Source organism: Haliaeetus albicilla, chromosome 12 (genome assembly GCF_947461875.1).
Source record: "Haliaeetus albicilla chromosome 12, bHalAlb1.1, whole genome shotgun sequence".
Classification (NCBI taxonomy): domain Eukaryota; kingdom Metazoa; phylum Chordata; class Aves; order Accipitriformes; family Accipitridae; genus Haliaeetus; species Haliaeetus albicilla.
In genome coordinates this window covers 26297447-26317044 of record NC_091494.1, presented here as the reverse complement: position 1 = coordinate 26317044, position 19598 = coordinate 26297447, and the positions used below count along the sequence as shown (strand labels likewise).

General features: G+C 39.6%; 1 protein-coding gene across 1 annotated transcript; it reads right to left on the bottom strand.

Moving 5' to 3' along the window:
* Positions 1-263: 263 nt before the first annotated feature.
* Positions 264-19024, bottom strand: DIS3L (DIS3 like exosome 3'-5' exoribonuclease). The gene is made up of 17 exons (XM_069798624.1): positions 18864-19024; positions 15450-15603; positions 14536-14664; positions 13746-13881; positions 12568-12744; positions 11582-11660; positions 10442-10621; positions 9261-9430; positions 8306-8467; positions 7338-7585; positions 6350-6442; positions 4312-4845; positions 3292-3446; positions 3005-3183; positions 2505-2650; positions 804-978; positions 264-730 (listed from the first exon to the last, which is right to left on the bottom strand). Exons 1-17 carry the CDS (start codon positions 18997-18999, stop codon positions 425-427), a joined length of 3159 nt encoding a protein of 1052 aa, XP_069654725.1. The 5' UTR covers positions 19000-19024; the 3' UTR covers positions 264-424.
* Positions 19025-19598: the final 574 nt, after the last annotated feature.

Sequence of the window (19598 nt, the reverse complement as noted above, 5' to 3'; positions counted from 1 at the left end):
CAGCTGGGGGATTTCAAGAAACAGAATTCTGTATCCTAGATTAGTGTGAAGGAGTTTGCTTTTTATATCCTTGCAGCTATGAGCTAAACTCACTAAACTTTAGTGGAAGATAGCCAACAGCTGTAGGAAATACTTGGGTTTTAAGAACTTAATTTATGGACAACATGGGAAAGTTACTTTTTGAATGATAGTTAAAAGAATTCACCACACAGTCTTTAGTCTGGAAGATGAGACTTATGTATAAAATCTTGTGAAAACTCATACATGTTCATAACCAGATAAAAATAATTTTTATTTAAAATAGACATTTAGTTTCTTAAAAGGACTCTTGAATATTTAAAATAGACTGCTTTTTTAAAAAAGAAAAATCATACAAAGTGAATAGGAGCAGAACATCAAGAAGCAGATATTGCTAGGTTGTAGTTCAAGTTCTAATGTCAGCTGAAACATCTAGTAGTGCCAAATCCTTAATCTCCTCCAGCAGCTGGTATAAGCTTGCTCCCTTGGTCTGGCAGTACTCCCGATAGTCTTCATCAATTACTTCAACTCCTGCTTTTTCTTGGGCATGCTGGGCTGCTTCTGCAGACTGACTGACTTCTGCTAAGTCAGGTTTCACCACATGAAAATTCTGGGAAACCTGTGTGTCTGAAGTCTGGTACGGTGCGTTCCTGATGATTTCAAGCTTGATTGTATCAGCATGGCAGCGGGAAGTCTGCACATGTATTTTCACCTTAAAAGCAATACAAAAATTATTATTTCTGATGGTGCTATTTCCTTTTACTTCCTTCAGATTAAATACTCACTGTAATATGATCAAAAAGGCTTAATGTAACTGATTCTCCAGTAGTTGTAGTGGAAGTAATTTTGTTTTGAAAGCGATGAAGTGATCCAGGCTTCCACTTACACCTCTGATCACCTTGACAATAGATGACTAAGCCTTCTTTGTTTTTCATGTATGCAGGACCTTTGATTCCGTATCTACAAAAAAAGCAGACAGAAACTGTTCTAACAATTTTCACCCTTAGCAGTTCTTTTAATTTTGAAACGAAGAGAAGGCTAGCTAGGATTACAGAAAAGCAATGTAAAGGGGCAAGCACTGTAGCCTCATAATCCTGCTTAAGGGACGCTGATGGGCATTGTTGAAGAAACCCCTAGAGTACCTGAAAACAGCATGAAGACAGTGACTGAAGTGTTTTGAAAGCAGCGAAGCAAAAGTAAATTACAGTCAGTGATCCATTGTCTTAGGTGTTGGGTGGAGCCTGGTATGGCTGGATGATGGAAGGAGAGCAGCATTACAGGTTATTCCAGACAGCATGGTGAGGAAACAGTTCTCCATTAAAAAAAGTTACTTAAAGACCAGCAGTGTACTTGCACTGCGTTCTCTGGAAGGAGGCCTTTCTTGCTTGGGTAGGTTCTGGCCCTTCAGCCTCCAAGCCACACCATCTGGAATGCTGGAGACAACAGGCCTATATCAAGCTAGTTTATATCCAAGCTCAGTCTGCGGCCAGGCTTAAGCAGGCCCTGACTGTATCATGACATCCAGGGTATTCATGTAATGGTTTGCTTTACCTAACATCCCTGTAGCATGTTTTTTGTTTTTTGTTGTTTTTTGTTTGTTTTTTTTTTGTTTTTTTTTTTTAAGAAGAGTTCTTATGCCTACATTTCTCATACCTGTTAGCTAGCCAGGTAGACAGTGTTATTGCCAATAATGCACAAACACGTAGATCATTAACTAATCCAAAATGTCCAGGAAGAGGAAAGGTAGTTCTCTCCCCCACAGCTTGAAGAGCTGGCCAAGTCTTACGAAAGGCAGTGCTCTCCAGTTCTACGCGGACTAATGCCGCCTTACATCATTCACTAGTCTATAACATTAGCAGAACACATTTAGTATACTTTAAAATACAGATTTAAAAGCTCAGAAATTAAAATGTCGTGTTAGCTTCATGCAAACAGTTGCTTTCTACTAGCATTAATCAGAGCTGAGCTGAGATACAGGCACTTGGAAGAGCCTAACTGCCACAAACAGCACCATGTAAACCCTCCTACATTTCCCTGCTGCCTACGAGGAGTGGCTGCTCAAAAGGTGCTCCTAGCCTGCATAAACTACAGTCGGTAGTGAAGGACAAGAGTGCTGAGGAATGCATGGCTTTGTGATTTGCAAAATCACTTTCTATTGTTTTTAAAAAGAGGGGGGGGGGGGAACAGAAATATTCCAGTAATTGTTCTCCCCTAGCAGCTGCTTGGGCAAAAAACCATCCTTTTAATGTTTTGAAATAAATACATACTGTGCAGCAGAGTCTTACCGTTTCCTCACAGGAACTCCTTTTCAGAGTGAATGCATAGAAAAGCACTGCTATGATTTACAACAAAAAACTAAAATGTAGTCATTGGTCAACACCAGGCCACACTATAAACACTTTCTCAAGGACCAGAGGTGTCCTCACAGCATTCTAGTAACACTTAGGTCTTATTTTTAAGCTCAGTCCAAGCTCTCATCAACTCACCTTGGTACAAAAACAAGCACACCATTTGTTCGAATTGAGTAAATAACACCATCTGCTATGCAGCGCTCCTCTGTTTCTGTGGTTGTGTCTTTGAAGTACATGCACCGGAAGAGTTTAGTAGACTGTTTCTGAGCACGCTGTGCTGCCTGCAAGCACACCCCACAAAAAGAGAAGACAAAACCACCTAAATAAATATTTCAACAACCTTGTTTGGCTTTGATTTCCATAGTTTCTTTTTCCCATTATTAACTCCCTTACCCGTCCCCTAGAGAAATTACACCTAAAAGGAAATTCTACATGTAGTACAGATGAAGTGTGAAGTCAATTTTGCTACCACTCTTAGAAGAAAACTGTATTTAAGTAAAAAAACCCAAAAGCATTATAAATAAAAACGAGTGATGCTATGTTGTCATAGTACCCAAAAGCCGCAGTCAGGACTGGTATCCCCTTCCACAGGGCAGCATACAAACATAAGGAGACACATACAATGACTGTCATACCTGTTTTCTGTTATTAATATGTCTGCACAATTCCTGAAGATCCTTATTGCTGAATACATAATCCTTAACATCTCTTTTAGTTTCATTCAGTGTTGCTGCCGTCAGGAGTCTGTGGACAACAATATCAGCGTATCTTCTAATTGGAGAAGTGAAATGAGTGTACTTTTCTAAGGCAAGTCCTACAAATAAAAAAGGAAGTGGTAAGCAATCAAAGCAATCGACTGCCTCCCACCCAACAGTTCAGAAGGAGTAACAAGAACAGCATAAAAAATAAAGTGAAAAGATACCATAATGATGAAACTCTTCCTCGGGACAAGAGCCAGTTGAGAAGTACAATGCATTAGACATTGCTTGAGTAGCCATAGATCGCAACAGTTTATTTACAATTGGATCCAATGGGTCATTTGCTTTATCGAGAGACTCAGCCAATGTTTTGTTAGACCTGTCAAAAAAGTGGTAATTCTGAAGATAATTATGCTATCCCTGATCACAATAGCTTATAGTTAAAAATAGCATACAAAAGCACAAAAAAATTGATTAATAGTTATTAATATAAAAATGCGAATGACAAGCAGAACAATCTTAAAACTTTCAACACAGTTTACTAACAGCTCTGCTCTAGAAAAATGTTTAGAAAAAAAACCAGTTTTCACTAACAGGCCTGTCTTCTGCAACCTGGAGAACCAAGAAGGACTGGAGAAAAACCCCAGTCTATACTGTGCAAAACAGACGGTGAGCTGGTCCAAAGCCTGCTCTGTACAGGAGAGCACAAATGGGACAAGGTGACATCCAAGTAAAAGGAGGGACTACTGATGCCTGTCACACTCTGTGATGTCCAGAAATGATGCCCCCCAATATGATGAAGCTCACAGCCTTCTTGACAAAGAAGAACAGTATCTTGACAAAGTAATTCGGAATTATTTTGAGTCATTTTAAATGACTATATTGCACAGAATTAGATTTAAACAAGTACTCTCTTACATGACTATTACAGGAAATACGGTGCCAACAAGGCCATTGCAGAGCTCAACCGCTACACACTGACTGAACAAATTCTTTTTCGTTATGTCTAAAATTATTCAGACACTGCCACTTTCAGCACAGCCAGCAGAATGCAGGCAGCCTCTCTTTGTTTAGAACATCACCTCCAGCTCACAGCAAGGTTATGGTAAATGTTTTTTTAAGAACTGCTATGCAGGTCTATTAACATTGATACTGAGAACTGTAATGCTTTGTGACAATAACGTAGCCAAATAGTTAATGGCTTAACTTTAATTAAAGTGCTTAAGATAAGTAATAAAAGATACCGTGTGTCTATTGAGAAACCTTTGGCACTGGCACATTCTCGAAGTCTAGTAAAAAATTCCTGTCGTGGTGGAGGGTGTTGACGCAACAAAGCTTGATGAGGAAAATGTTCAGAAATCTTCTTTGCCACCCAGTGGTTGGCAAGAATCATACATTCTGCTACGGTGTCCTGCACCTCCAGCGGCTGCTTGGGGATGAGACCATAGATTTTTTGTTTATCATCCAGTTGCACTTGGATTTCTACCCCTTCTAGTTCCAAAGCACCACAGCTGTCCCGCTTAGCTCTGAGGTGTCGTGCTATATCAGTGAGTTTTGATATTGCCCAAACCAGTTCAGCCAACTTCTTCTGTCTAGTTCTTTCATCCAAGTTTTTCAGTTCCAGGATATCACCAACAACACTTGTGTCTCCATCTAATAATCCCTGTGCTGCTTCGTAAACGAGCTTGTATGCAGATCGAATGATGGTTTTGTTGTAGCAGACTCTCAGCATTTCGTATGATTCTTTTTCTAGTTCCCACAAGACACTTACAGCATACCTTAAAGACAAGATCACAATTCTGTAAATAGTTCTGGTTGACTTAAACTGTCATTTCAAGCACATCCAACTGTTACAAATTTACAAGTTTCATTCTGTTTTTTTTACAGGAAACATCTTTTTCTTCACAAAACAAACCAGTGGTCAGCAATGCCACTAATTAATGCACTTGCCTTTCAGTCTCGTGTATCACAACTTAATAAATAAGGACCAACTATGTCAGCAGTATTTTCAATCCACCTGTTGAGGCAAAGTACCCCTAGGATACAAGGGCACATCTATTTTAAAGTACAGTTACACTGCAACAGTTATTTTAATTAATTTTTATTCTATTAGTCAGATGCATCCACAATGAACATATCTGCACCCTGCATATCCTCATGCCAGTGACGCAACTAACCGTGTAAATTGTAATAAAATGTTTGAGGACTAGGACAATAGTAAAAAACATAACCATTCACATGGGTGCATGCACTCCAGATCGAAACCCATGTGAAAAAACAAGTGAAGAACAAAGACGCCTTCACCTTTAGGTTGCTGTTTAAATACAAAGCAAGTTGTTAAGGGTATGGGTAAACATTATTGGAGGACAAGATGGTCATTGTACAATACTGTATTTCAGCTTTTGTGACTCCCTACCACTTCGCTTACAGCAACAATTCAAAGAGCAAGTGCATAAGCAGTTACTATGGAATAGGTAACGTAACATTTTTGAGCACCCACAGTGTGTTCAGAATCTGTGTGAAAAAAATAATGAAATTAAATTTTTTTTCCCCAGCCAAATCAGTTTATCATATGGTGACATGACTGCTAAGGCCAGCCTAAAAGCAGCACTGGGAATCTGTGACTGGGGCAGAGTTGGGGAAGAATCGCGCTCACTCTCCCTTTCTTAGCAGCAGTACTGAGAAGCCCTATAAAACTGATCATGGAATTACAGAGTTGGACATTTAACACTTAGTGAAAAAAAGTCTACATGAAAAATCATTCGTGGTGCTCTCTGGAAACCTCAACAGGGCTAATATAGGTAGGAAACCTTGCTTTTGCATCAGAACTATTCTGTGAGTAGTCAATTTCATCCAAGAAAAGATTCAACAATGATGAAAGATTAAGTATTACAAAACCTCTTCTAATGGGGTAATATGCCAACAACTAATGATTTCAGGAATACATTTTTCTCGTTTAAAGAAAAAGACCAACCTCAATCTTCTCAGTGGTTTCATGTTATGGTTTGAATCTTGCATGGATTACATGTATGTTCAGCTGGATTGTCCTGCTCAAACAAAATGCTTCAGCGCCCATATATATTTTAGCAGGGTAAAGTATTACAAAGCATTCACCCTACCTATGGTAGAATTGAAAGGTATTTTTTAATGTACACTATTCTTTCAGTTGAGGATCTAGTAACAATGCAAAAACATCCAACCAACTGATAAACACAGAGACTGGTAGCGATAATTAAATTACTTGTAAAAATCTCTTTCCTCAGAAATATTATAGAATCTTACCTATCGACTCCACTAAGAAGAGAGCATATGTCAGCACTCAAGACAGAGGGCAGCATGTCGTAACGACGATCCGCTAAATAGTAAGTTGTTGCCCTGAGGAATAAAATACATTTACTATTCTCACAAAGACTCATTGGTGTGTCTCCCAAGCAGTCTGTGGTATAAGCATAGCTTCAGCAAAACAAGACACATAGCATGATTTTAAAAGGTTATTCTTACAGAACACACACATGTGCAATACCAAAGTCAAATTATTTAAATAACCATTTGTATAGTACAAGCCTGATTTTGCCTTCCTCCATATCTTCAACTGCCATTAAGGCCAGAACTAGGGCTGTACAAAATCTGCTCAACTTAGAAGAGGTCATTTAATGGCTATACCAAACATCTCCGCTGGCTATACAGTTTACATTTCTTTGGATCTACAAAGAATACATTTCATGAAGTGATTCAGCAGTATAAGTTCAAAACAGTGGCAATTATACAAAAAAAGGAATGGAGTATTTGGCATATTAAAACACAAAATCGAATATTAAAACATAAGCCTGCCAAATACCTCTGGAATTAAATTCATGTAAGACTTAATTCCACTCTGTGGCTGTTCTGTGTTCTGTGTGAAGATCCATCTCCCTTGGAATGCAAACAAGTGGTTTGTACATACTTCAAATCACAAATGTTAAAGTAGACTATAAAGCAAACAGTAGTGATTAGGGAAAGATAAACTTAAATCATAAATTTGGGGAAAAGAGCAATTTCATAGTAAAAAGGTGAAGCAGTAGGTCAGAAAGCAGTTTTCTCCCCAGCAGGCCTATTTTAACCAAATAAAAGCAGAATAACATTAGTTATATATTAGTTTTAATAAGCTGTTTCCATGACACAAAAGAAGAAAGAATGTTTCCTTCCTTCCAGTGTTTCTCAATGTTTCCTTAGGGTAGCATCACAAACTCCTAAGCTCCATAAATTTTCTAATTTTTAGAAAATAATTTACCTTGCTCTGGCCTCAACATCAGTGTAAGAATTTGCTGCCACAAAATGGGTTACATCTGCAATGTGGACACCTAACTCTAGATTCCCATTAGGCAGAGTTCTAACCGAGAGCGCATCATCCACATCCTCACAGCCTTGCGGGTCAATGCTGAATATCACGTGTGTGTCTCTCAAGTCAAGACGGTTTTTTTCCTCCTCTGGATTCACTTTCCAAGGATTCTTTGAAGAACTCACAGGCATTTCACTCATCTGTACAAAAACATTATTGATGAACACACATTTATATCTTTTGTACAAAAAGAAGGCAACAATGAGATTTAATTAGCTTTTCCTTTCCTACACCATTAATTGTTTTGTGTACTTTTTCATCCTAGACAAATTCTTCTTTCCTTGCATTTTCCAAGTCAGTGTATTACATTTACCTTATAGGAAGTATGAAACAGAATTGAAAAGAGTGCTATGCATTATTATTAACAACTGATACTATTGTGGTGATATTGCAGCTCGCGCAAACATAACCACTGCATATTGGTTTTTTACATTGTTTTTCTTCCAATTAATTGTATGTATAATCAAAATAGTTATCTATGAGAGCTGGTTCCTCTCCTGGTTGAAGACAAAAGGATTTAAGACAATGAATTCAGTAGGACCAGGCCTTTAGGATCAGTACCATAAACACATATTAAAGACAGTAACGTCTTAAAGGTCTACCTCAAATTAGAATTAAGAGTTTGTAGTCATCTCCTCACAGCAAACAGATTATCTTAAAATCACACTTGACTTGAAAATTCATAGTATCTGTAGAACCACTGATCCAAAAGTAATTCCAGAAAAATAATCTATAAATAGTTTTCAGCTTTCAAAAACCTGTTGGCAACTAAGACATTCAGCTGTAAAAGCATCCCCCTCTTTGAGAAACAAGATCCTAGAAATCAACAGAAAAGAATGTATCTAATCACAAAGACTAACCTGGATCTCTGAGAAAGGGGCAACACAAATGCTGTTCTCCACCAGAATAGCTGCAATTTCCCCCTCAAGATCTCCAATTCTTCCTAGAACTCTCACAAAATGTCCATTTGGATACACAGAAGTTGACTCCCAAGAATCAATACGCACGACAATTCTATAATCCTGCAGCAAGAAAATTCTGTTAGAACAGCAATCTGCTCCTGACAAGCAATCAATATAAATATTCCTTCAGGGGCAAACAATGCTATCCAAAGGGACTGGCAACTCTGAAAACTTTATAGAAAGGAAAAAGAAACCCACAATGAGAAGCATACAAAAGAATACTGAGAATTACATTTATTTCCTGATCAAAGACCCACTTGGGGTCATTAATATGGAGAATCTCTACCTTAAAGTATAAAAAATAAAAGCAAAACCAAGATGTACACAAATATCCTTATACCAGAAAAGACACAACTGGAATTTACTTCTTGGCTGTGAAGAAGTGCTTAACATTACAAGGTAAAAACGGCTAGGAACAAACAAAACCATGTTTGTTCTTTCTACAGCAATGGCAGGCTAATCATAACAATTCGTTATTTGATGATAAGCTCTCCTTACTACTTTCATCAAAGTTATATGTAGTCATAGATCCAATAAAGCCACAAGGGGTATTACAATTTATACCCCTAATATGACCTTTAATTTATCTAAAAAACCAAAGCAACTGGTATATAAATGCTCAGGATACCTGGACTGTGGCCCAGACTCAAACAAGCTTTATTACCTGAAGCTGATGTGGTTTTGACAGGAACTGAACACAGTCCTTCAAGGCAGAAATTGAACTACTCTCACAGACTTAACTATTTATTAATAGTTTTAGCCATGTTTTTGCCAAGGAAAACGTCATTAGAGCATATAACACCCGCATGATTTTGTAGGAACACAGAACAGAGAAACACTTTTGTCAAATTACCTGTAATGCTTCAGCTTGCTGGGTACTGATCCGGATTTTGGGAATTCGGTAGTCCAAAGGTATAACAAGGATTTTCTGAGCATTTCTGCCCTGGGACTGGCTCTCTTCTTTAGAGGGGAAAGTGACCACATAATCCCTCCAGTTCTTCTGAATGATTCCAACAACTTTACCTTTTAATAAGGAACATTGTTGGCTGTACATTAAAGAGTTAAACAGGAACATGAAAGCAAATATGTGGGAGGTATAGAAGATTCACTGCTTTGTAATATGAACTAATGTGTCCACAAATCTGTATTACAATTGCTAACAATATATGGTATGCAGACAACAATACAAGTTTGTTATAAGTTATCACTGGCCCAGCCAGATTTTAATGAGCTTTTGTTTATGTGGAGACTAACTCATTGTATAGATTTCAATTGATACAGTACATAAATTATTCAGAGAGATTCCCACTACTACTGAAATGTGGCCAATTCTAGTAAAAAATACAGAAAATTATTAATCACAAAGATCAAAATCAAACAGCATTTTCTTGCAGGAAGAGAATTAACCACCTAAAACTTTTAACTCTGACCTCAGCAAACTTTTAAGATGTAGCTGTACCTGCAGAGTAATATTTTCAAATAAGACTCTAAGTTCCCATGGTACCCAGGCATGTCACATTATAATGGGAGCTGGATACTTCTTCACCTAACAAAAAATTTTTCATCTTTAACATTATTTGTCATCAAGGAATTAAAAGGATGCTATTATCTTTCTGTATCATCAACAGTGATAGTGGTGGACTTGAGTGCACACTCTGGTAAATTGGTCTGTATTAGAATGGCAGTTCGTCTCTTCTAAAGCTGTGCAGAGTGACAGCATGTATTCGGGTAGCAAAGTATTCCAAACTCAGTATTTCAGGAAGATAACTACAACAATTCAGCTATATCTGAGAATGGAATTAAAGAAAAAAAAAACGAAGGGGTTTCACATATAGAAATAATCTAGTGGCCTTCTTGCTGGGATATGTTAGAATGCTTTAATTTGGGGTGATCACTTCAAATTTACTATGGTGCAAAAAATGTGACAATAACAGAAATTGAGGGAAGGGACTATATAATGAAGAGTACAACACAGCTTGGACCAAGGAAGTGAGGTAATCTTGACAAAACATTGTATCACTCTATCTACTTTACCTGTGGGCATAGGGTCACTAGTGGTGTCTGCAGGTGCTTTATCCTCAGTCTCATTTTCACAAAGGGCAACAGTCCTTCCTTTCCATTCCTGCAAAGGTAGTAACTCAACAGCTACGACATCACCATGGATTGCACGATTTCGAGCTCTGGCCCCATAAATAAGGATGTCACTTTGAAGTTCTAAATTTAAAATAAAAAGAAACAGAACTATAAACTGCTAAAAAATTCAAATCCCTCTATTCTTGGCAGCATTCTGCTGAAATAACAGAAAATGACATTTGCAATATGATCTCTTCCAAAAAGGACTACTGGCAAGTAATTAATATTGCAAGAAAATTAAAAACTTTTCCTCTTTTTTTTTTAAAGGAGATATGAAGCCATTCTGTAAACGAACTCTTAGATAAAAAGCAGCATAGGCTAGGATGAGTTCATTGTTCTTAGGCAGCAGCTTTAGAAACACACAACACAGTTAAACTGTGGAAACCACTGCCACCAGATTCTGGGCAGGGTCCAGAATAAAACAAGTTTTTAAAAAATAATTAGTATATTGAACACTGGTTTGACTGCAGGGTCTGTCACAGGAACATTTGAAAGTTCTTATTAGTGAAAGCTGGGACAATATATCTGTGCAAGGGTAACAGGCTGTTCCTTCAAATGTATTTATTACTAACTCATACCAGAAAGACAATACTGGTGTTCCAATCTGATCCAGAAGGCATTTTTCCTATTATGTTCACAATGACCAGCTTCCTAATCCTGCCAACATATATGCAAACGTTTATTTCAGTCAAATGAGTGGTCATTTGAAGTTAGAGCAAAGCACAGAGATACCAGTTTGCATCAGCATTCAACTTCAGAAAAGGTCTAGGGAAACCCGTTAGTAGGATAAGAGTCCAAAACATAGCCAAAGTTACTAAGAAAGAGAAAGGAGGACATAAAGGGTATTGCTTTCTCATGAGGCCCACCCTCTGGGTTAATCTTCAGCCTCCTTTCTGGCCCATGAAATAACCCAAGCATTGGAGTATCTTAGCTTTCATCTTGTTTAATAACTGAACAGCTATGTACATATGGCTACATGGCTTCATGTAAAACACGCAGTGTCACAAAGGCATTGAGTAAATCCTCTCATTGTCTTTTCACCTGTTTCTTTGCCGCCAAATCCCTGAAGTCGAACAAGAGCTTCCAGTTGTGCTCTATGCTTATTGACATGCAGTATACCCTAAAAGAAAATAACAAACTGATAAATAGAATGAAACAGTCACACCTCTAAATAGCCAACTTTAAAGTATAAAATTTTTTGTTTTGCAATTATTTTTACATAAATTAGTAGTTTTTATTGATATGTAGGTTATTTTGAACACAACTGTTCTCTCTGTAGGTGGAGAATGTACAGTGAAGAACTTTAAGTACCCACTTCTGGAAAAGAATTGTAAGTTCTTTTAAATGCTCAATTTAATTGCAAGATGATAAAGGTCCTTTTGTTCAAAGCACAAGCAGTGTAAGATTATTTTTGCTCCCTGCCTTAATATAGAATCTGGAGTTATTCCTACAAGAAAGAAAACCCTCAGTCTTTCTGTTCATATTCTGTTCTCACCTCCCTGCTGAAATTGTCAAGAAAGGAACAAATTACTACCTCTAATTCTTTAAATTATTTTAAGAGGACACTTGTCCACCAACAATCCATATTAAGGCCCTGAACAGCCATAAAATTGTAAATTAATTTCACTAACTGAGAGATCTCTGTGCAAATGAAGAAATACTGCCCTTATGCAGCATTACTTGTATTTACGAATGAGATCTAGCTGCTTCATATCACACCTGGTTTCTCAATTTACAGGTGTATCACATATCAACCTGAAGAAAAATCCACAGCAAATTTAAGATTCTCAACAACAAATTCTCATTTCAACTTCTCCAAAAGAAAAAAACCCCATGTGTTCCCAAGATGAAGTAGGGGAAGTATTTTAAGAATCTTAATCCCTTCCACCCTTTCACTCTTGCTTTTTTTTCTTCCCCTCTTCCCACTATAGCAGTATTTCTTTACCTAATCAGTCGAATTCAGGCAACTAAAGGAACCAAGCACAACACTGTATTGTTCTGTGTATGCTCTCTATATAGCAAATTACCTGTATATATCTTCCAGATTTGATCCCAGCCTCCAATATTTCCACAGGTAAGTGCTCAGAATATTCTTTTCCATTGTTTTCTTGGCTTTCACTCTCCCGCTCACGCTGAGCTTGAAGTATAGAGTCAAAGAGTTCATGGGCAGCCTTTAAGTCAGGCCAAAAGTTATCCAAGTAATTCTGTATGCACATATATAAACAAACATGAAAGTATTTAGAGGTCTCTGTTCTTTTAATAATGCATTTGGAAAGCCCATAATGGCCAAGAGCTGTCTCATATGCTATACTCAAACAGCACTTCCAAGTGGTAATGACGTGTCTGCTCTAAACACCACAGATTTGTTCCAGATTCAACCTAACTCATTTGCTAAATACAACAAAGGAGGCATGACTGTTAAGATAGCATCCTAGACTAGAGATTCACAAACTTTTACCAATATACCCCATCCAGGCTACATAGTTCTTGTAAAGTGCCACAGCAGAATCAAACTGGTGATCCACTATTATTTTTACACTTTTGATATGATTTTGTATGCTACATTTGGACCACCTTCCATTGCCTCATAGCAATTAAAAAAATCAAGCATCATAATTTTTATATAGCTTCAAGGTAAATCTGTTTGGTCCTGGTTTTACTCAACATCCTTTCACAGCTAAAATAAATCTCCCATCCACACATCCCACTGAATACAAGCAGTACCAGAGATGAACAACTAAATGAAGAATGAATTACTTTCTCGTGCATCACTGTATCCTAAGTAGTCAAGTCTAAAGTAAACTGGCAGAATAATGCTGATGGATATTTAGGCTACAGCTGTTTATGGACTGCTTGCATGACAGATTTAGACAGCTGGTTGAGGTAACTGATTATTGTTTGTCAATGCCAAAATCTTTAAAAACAAGGAAAACAATGAATAGGGCTCATAGGAAAGATGACCTCTGTCTTTAGAGCTGCTGTGTTTCTTTTCAGTTCTCTGGTTAGTCACTGCCGCCATTTTTTATGACATTCCCATGACTGACATCTTTGCTTTCTTTGATAAATGAAGACATGAGCTAGCATCATAGTTTTCTTCAATGTAAACTCTGAAATGATTTGCACTATACATTGGGCTTTAATGTACTTGCTTCATCATTTTGATGCAGCATAAAGGAAACCTTCTTCTATTTTTCTGGCCTATTACCTTGAAGGAAATCACAAACACTCCTTCTGTTTCATTTCCGTACTGCCTGATAGCATCTTCATCTTCTGTTACCATAACAACTGGCATCTGACCCAAGCAGTGATTGTAATACCAGACTGCTGCATTGTAAATACTCCTAGAAAAGCAAAGTTTGAAATAAGATTTCTGGCATATCTCATTTGCTACTCACAAGACATTAGCAGGCTTTGTATAAAAGAGATTTTGGTTTAACACACATACTTTTGAGATATATACACCAAGCTACATAAACTTTGTATCTGCAACAATGTTTATGTGCCATACATAAGCACCAGGAGAACAGAGGAAAATAAAATGTTTCCTCCCCAATACATCCACCTGTGCCCTAGCTGCAACATAAGGTATTGTTCCTCTGAGTGAAAGTTTGTTAAAAGCAAGTTGGAACTGCCAAGACTCCAATGCTATGGTGTTTGCAGGTTATCAAACACTACATCTAACAGTCCAATAAGGAGTGCATGATCTATTTATTATGCTAAAGCATTCTTTAAAATGGCTGTGTAACTTTCAAATGATCCAGCTTTTTTTTAGCATTATTACATTTAATTAAGTACATTTTTGTCTATTTTCCTAAGAAAACAGTGTTGACACTTTCTTAATCACAAAAGCACAATCTAGACTTTCACTTATTGTGAACTGTTCCAGAGCTAAGCAGAGCAAGAGTATGAACTCTTACGTATCCAATGCATGCTAGTATTCCTAAATACAGTGTCACGATGTTGTCCAGCATAGTACTACGTAAGTTGAAACAAACCTGGTCTGCCATTTCTCCATGGATTCTCCCTTCTCTCTTGGCAAGTAAGAATGCTGGTGGAATTCATTAGCAAACACAATACAGTCATGACGGGCATCCTTTACTAGATTTCGTAACTGGTTGTATTGTCTGGAATATGAAAAAGATAAATATATTCTTGTGTTTTCTTTTGATAATGCTATTTTAACTCCAGATGAAAATACAGCTGAAAACTCAAGGAAAAGTACTGTCATGCACAAAGAAATGCGTTCATTAATTACACCATTGATGATAAAACCTAAGCCATCATCTGTAAGCAAGCTTTTCTAATATCCATTATGAATGCTTCTGATTTTTAAACATATTTGTTTGCCAGTGAGCCCCACAAAACGTCGTAAGTGTTCAGGAACTTATTTTGTCACTTCTGGGACAAGAGCTGTTTCTTTAAAGGCATTTGTGCTTTAGAAATATAGGAAGACCTTGATAGCAAATTGCTCTCTTATATGCTATGGCAATACATAAGTTAACGTCTAGTAAGGTAAGTACCATATAATAGTATTAACTGCTACCCAAAGACAAGTGCTCAGTCTTTAATACAGCAAACCAAAAACATGCCCATAATCTAGTTGTCGCATATGATATATCATGACTGCAAAGTCTCCTTAATTCCTGTCACAAGCCATCTGATTAGTTAATAATGCTACAGGTTTAATATCGCTCCTATCAAGTGAAAACTATGGCAGGCATTGGTGTCCATGGATCACAAAGGATCACAGTTCTTTCCCTTCTGTAAAATTACACTAAGACACTTGAAAGACCGAAAAACAAATCAAGCGCAGTATTATTTGCTGACTGTGGGTTACAGTGCTTAAATATACAAAGTTAGTATCTTTATGTCGATCTAAATTAAAAGTAAGTTACTATAGGATAAGTACCTGCGTCCTTTTTGATGTTGCACAGCTTGACATGCTGTTTGCATGAAAATAATACCTTTCAGCTCTGGAAGCTCGAGAATCTCAAGGTAATCTTGAACAACCTTGCAGTCAGGGACAACATAATGTGTAACATCATCCGATAACAATTTGCCATCTAAAATATAATTCAGAGTTTAAAGGTTTAAACTTGCAGTTGCAATACTGATTTCTTAAAAATACTTTCAGATGTCAGAAAATTAGAGTTGTGTATGCCCAAAGGTATACACATCTCTTTTTCTGAATGAACAAAATTGACTACTATGGTACAATCTCTAAAATTTGTGACAGAACCCTTTCGCATCCACTGATGCCAAAATTTAGTGCAAATTCTATCCAAATGAGTGAAAAAGATCCACTTTCATTACGAAAAGGATATAACTTTAAGAGTGCAGGTAACAGTCCTTTTTTCTCTATTTCCATATGAAAAGAGAGACTATACATCTGCCACAGAATATATTTTCATGGAATTTTCAAAGGGTGTAGAATTATGGGTACTCCTGTTACACTGCTTCCACAGATGTCTCTGTTCAACACTACCCATTTGCAGCAGTCTCTTTTTCTATATCTTTACCTTAAAAAATACAGGTAAGGGTACACGTGGAGAAAAGCAATGCTACTGCAAAGAGATGTTCTTGAATCTAAACTATTAACCATCATTGCTAATTTCCTCTAAAGAGACTCCACCCCTTAGGAATACGCCATCAAAATACCACAACCAACCCATCACAGATGACATCTTAAAATGTACCTCAAAATTAATGAGTTTAATTGCTTTAGATATTTCAAAGATTACCCAATAAACTTCTGCACGGGGCTGGGGGGGGGATCTCCGCTATATTTTCTCTCAATGCCTATTTATCCCTTATGATATCATCAACATTGAACTGCTGAACTTACCATAGTGCAGGCAAATTATATATAATAAAAGTATATAGATCTTGACAAGTCAGGCTATTTTCATGTACTTCTTAGAAACTGACACAGGACAATCTGTCTATTAACTGTGATCACTAGAAGTGTGAATCCAGTAGGCATAATTCTGCATACAGTAACATGGCTACATGTCACACTGAAGGCATATAATGGATGATGGCAGAAGGCACACAAGAAAGCTAATATTTATTAATAATTCAGAAGAGCATTAAAAGTGAAATGTCACTTGAAGATTTATGTAATCTGCCCATATTAAGCTATCCTTGCCTAACCTATACATCTAGATCAGAATAACTTCTGAGTAGGCACAGCATACCATTACAAGTATCTGTAGATGTGATTTATGCAGACAGTCTCTCACAGTGCATGAAATAAGTTTGCTCAGCACACTGTGTAGAGTCAGGAATGAAAACAAATGTTCACCTCACCACTGAGTTACCTAGAATAATTACAAAGGGACATATTCTGATACTCATCTACAGCACAATTTACATTTAAGTCCAGAAGAGGGGAAGTTAGGCATGGCAAGAGAGATAAGACTTTTTTTCTGGTATGTGCCTGTAACTTATTGTCCTAGTTTCGTCTTTCTAGTAGTTGATATGGTGTTATGTTTTAGATTCAGTATGAGAAGAATGTTGATAATACACTGACGTTTTCAGTTGTTGCGAAGTAGTGTTTATACTAAGTAAAGGATTTTTCAGCTTCTCGTGCCCAGCCAGCAAGAAGCCTGGAGAGGCACAAGAAGTTGGGAGCGGACACAGCCAGGATAACTGACCCAAACTGGCCAGAGGGGTATTCCATACCATGTGACGTCATGCCCAGTATATAAACTGGGGGGAGTTGGCTGGGGGGGAGCAGACCGCTGCTTGGGAACTAACTGGGCATCGGTTGGCGAGTGGTGAGCAACTGAATTGTGCACCACTTGTTTGTATATTCCAATTCTTTTATTATTAGTAGTAATTTTATTTATTACTGTTTATTATTATTATTATCACCATCATTATTATTTTCTTCCTTTCTGTCCTGTTAAACTGTCTGTATCTCAACTCATGAGTTTTACTATTTTCTGATTCTCTCCCCCATCCCACTGGTGGAGGGGATTGAGCGAGTGGCTGCATGGTGCTTAGCTGCTGGCTAGGGTTAAACCATGACACTTATCCTTAAGGAATTCATAACTAAATGCAATACATTAGAGAGCAGCAACTATCACTAGTCCTGACATCCTAGATAGCAGTAATATACTACGCTACCTTCTGTCCTGAATAGCAACAGGCACCTAAACCAAAAGTGACAACATCTACATGAAATAGAGTTCAGAAGGAAAAAAAAACCCCTTAACATTCTCAACCTTTTCTTTTAGGTAAGCAAATAATGTGGTTGATTTAAATAGGCTGGATATTATGTTAGTTATTTGCCAGTCATTCTCCTGCACGAAATAAATTGTGCTATTTAGCAACAACAAAAAAACCCTGAAATATCAACCAAAGGTCACATGATGATCTATGATGCACATAACAGCACCACAGTATGTAAAAACAACAACAAATCTAGATATCAGAGGCTGGTAGTCTTACTGTGTCTAAAATGGCCAGATATAACACAGGCAATTACATTTAATTACTTAACAGAAATAACTGCTGATGCAGAATTACAATCACTTCAAGATAATGGCTTGGCCCCATTAATACTTAACAGCTACGTACAGAATTTAATTCATGCTATAAACCACCACCCTGCAGAAATGAATGCATTTTTAAAGGATCTTTTAAAAAAGGGGAAGTGTGAAACTTGCATTATCCTTTAGCCTTTCATCACTGTCTGTAACCTGCTCGCAGTTAAATCCTGTAACAACCAGCTTCTCAATTCCTTTTTCTCTTTTCTTAACACCTCGTTTGTTCCTGAAAGATTTTGCTTTTAAGGAGTACTTATGCTACATCCTTGATTTGGCACCGTTTGGTTTTCCCACGACTTCGTACGCTGTTGTTCAGCGCCGTCCATAGCCGGCTCGGGACGGCCGAGGAGAGGTGTGGGACGAGCCTCCAGCGGCCCACGCGGCTCCGGCCCCCTCACGCCCCACCGGCTCCCGCACACCACACCACCGGCCCCCGCCTCCTCCCCGGCTCTCTCCCCTCGTTATTCCTCTTTTATTCACCGCTTGTCCCGCTCGCTGCTCCCCTGCGCTGCTCTCCGCACCCCGCACCAGGTCCCGCCGGCTCCTGTCAGGCCTCCCCGCCTGCCAAGGCCGCAGGGATCACCTCGGCCCAGGGATCACCCTCTGCACCCAGCTTCGGCCTACGTGAGCCGAGGCACAACGACCCCCGGGGCCAAGCTGCCCACCGCTCCAGCTCGGCCCCCGGGCGATCCCGGGTCTGGCAGTCCGGATGCTCCTGCCTCTTCTGCCAGGAGCCCCGACCCCCAGCCTCCCGCCGTCAGCCCCCTCACCGCGAGGACAGGCGGCCCGGCACAGGGCGCAGCGGCACGGCACGTCGGGGCGGAGGTAGTGCTCCCGCACGACGCGCACCGAGCGGCCCTGCTGGCCCCGCAGCAGCAGCACTTTCTCCGTGCGGAGAATTGGCATGGCGGGAAGCTGCGGCCCCGCGGCTCCCAGGGCGCTTGCGCATGATGCGGGGGGCGGTGCGACCGTGCGAGGCAGGGCCTCAGTGGCGGGGCGGGGGGGGGGCGCTGCTGGGGCGAGGCGAGGGAACTGAGGCGGCTGGGAGGGAGCGAGCTGAGGGAACCGGGGCGGCGGCGTGGGGCAGGCGGGTGCGAGCTGAGGGAACCAGGGCGGCAGCTGAGGGGCAGGCGGGAGCGAGCTGAGGGAACCGGGGCGGCAGCTGAGAGGCAGGCGGGAACGAATTGAGGGAACCGGGGCGGCAGCTGAGAGGTGGCTGTGAGGGGCAGGCGGGAGCGAGCTGAGGGAACCGGGACGGCAGTTGAGGGGCAGGCGGGAGCTGAGGGGCAGACGGGAGCGAATTGAGGGAACCGGGGCGGGAGCTGAGGGGCGGCTGTGAGGGGCAGGCGGGAGCGAGCTGAGGGAACCGGGGCGGGAGCTGAGGGGCGGCTGTGAGGGGCAGGCGGGAGCGAGCTGAGGGAACCGGGGCGGCAGCTGAGGGGCAGACGGGAACGAATTGAGGGAACCGGGGCGGGAGCTGAGAGGCGGCTGTGAGGGGCAGGTGG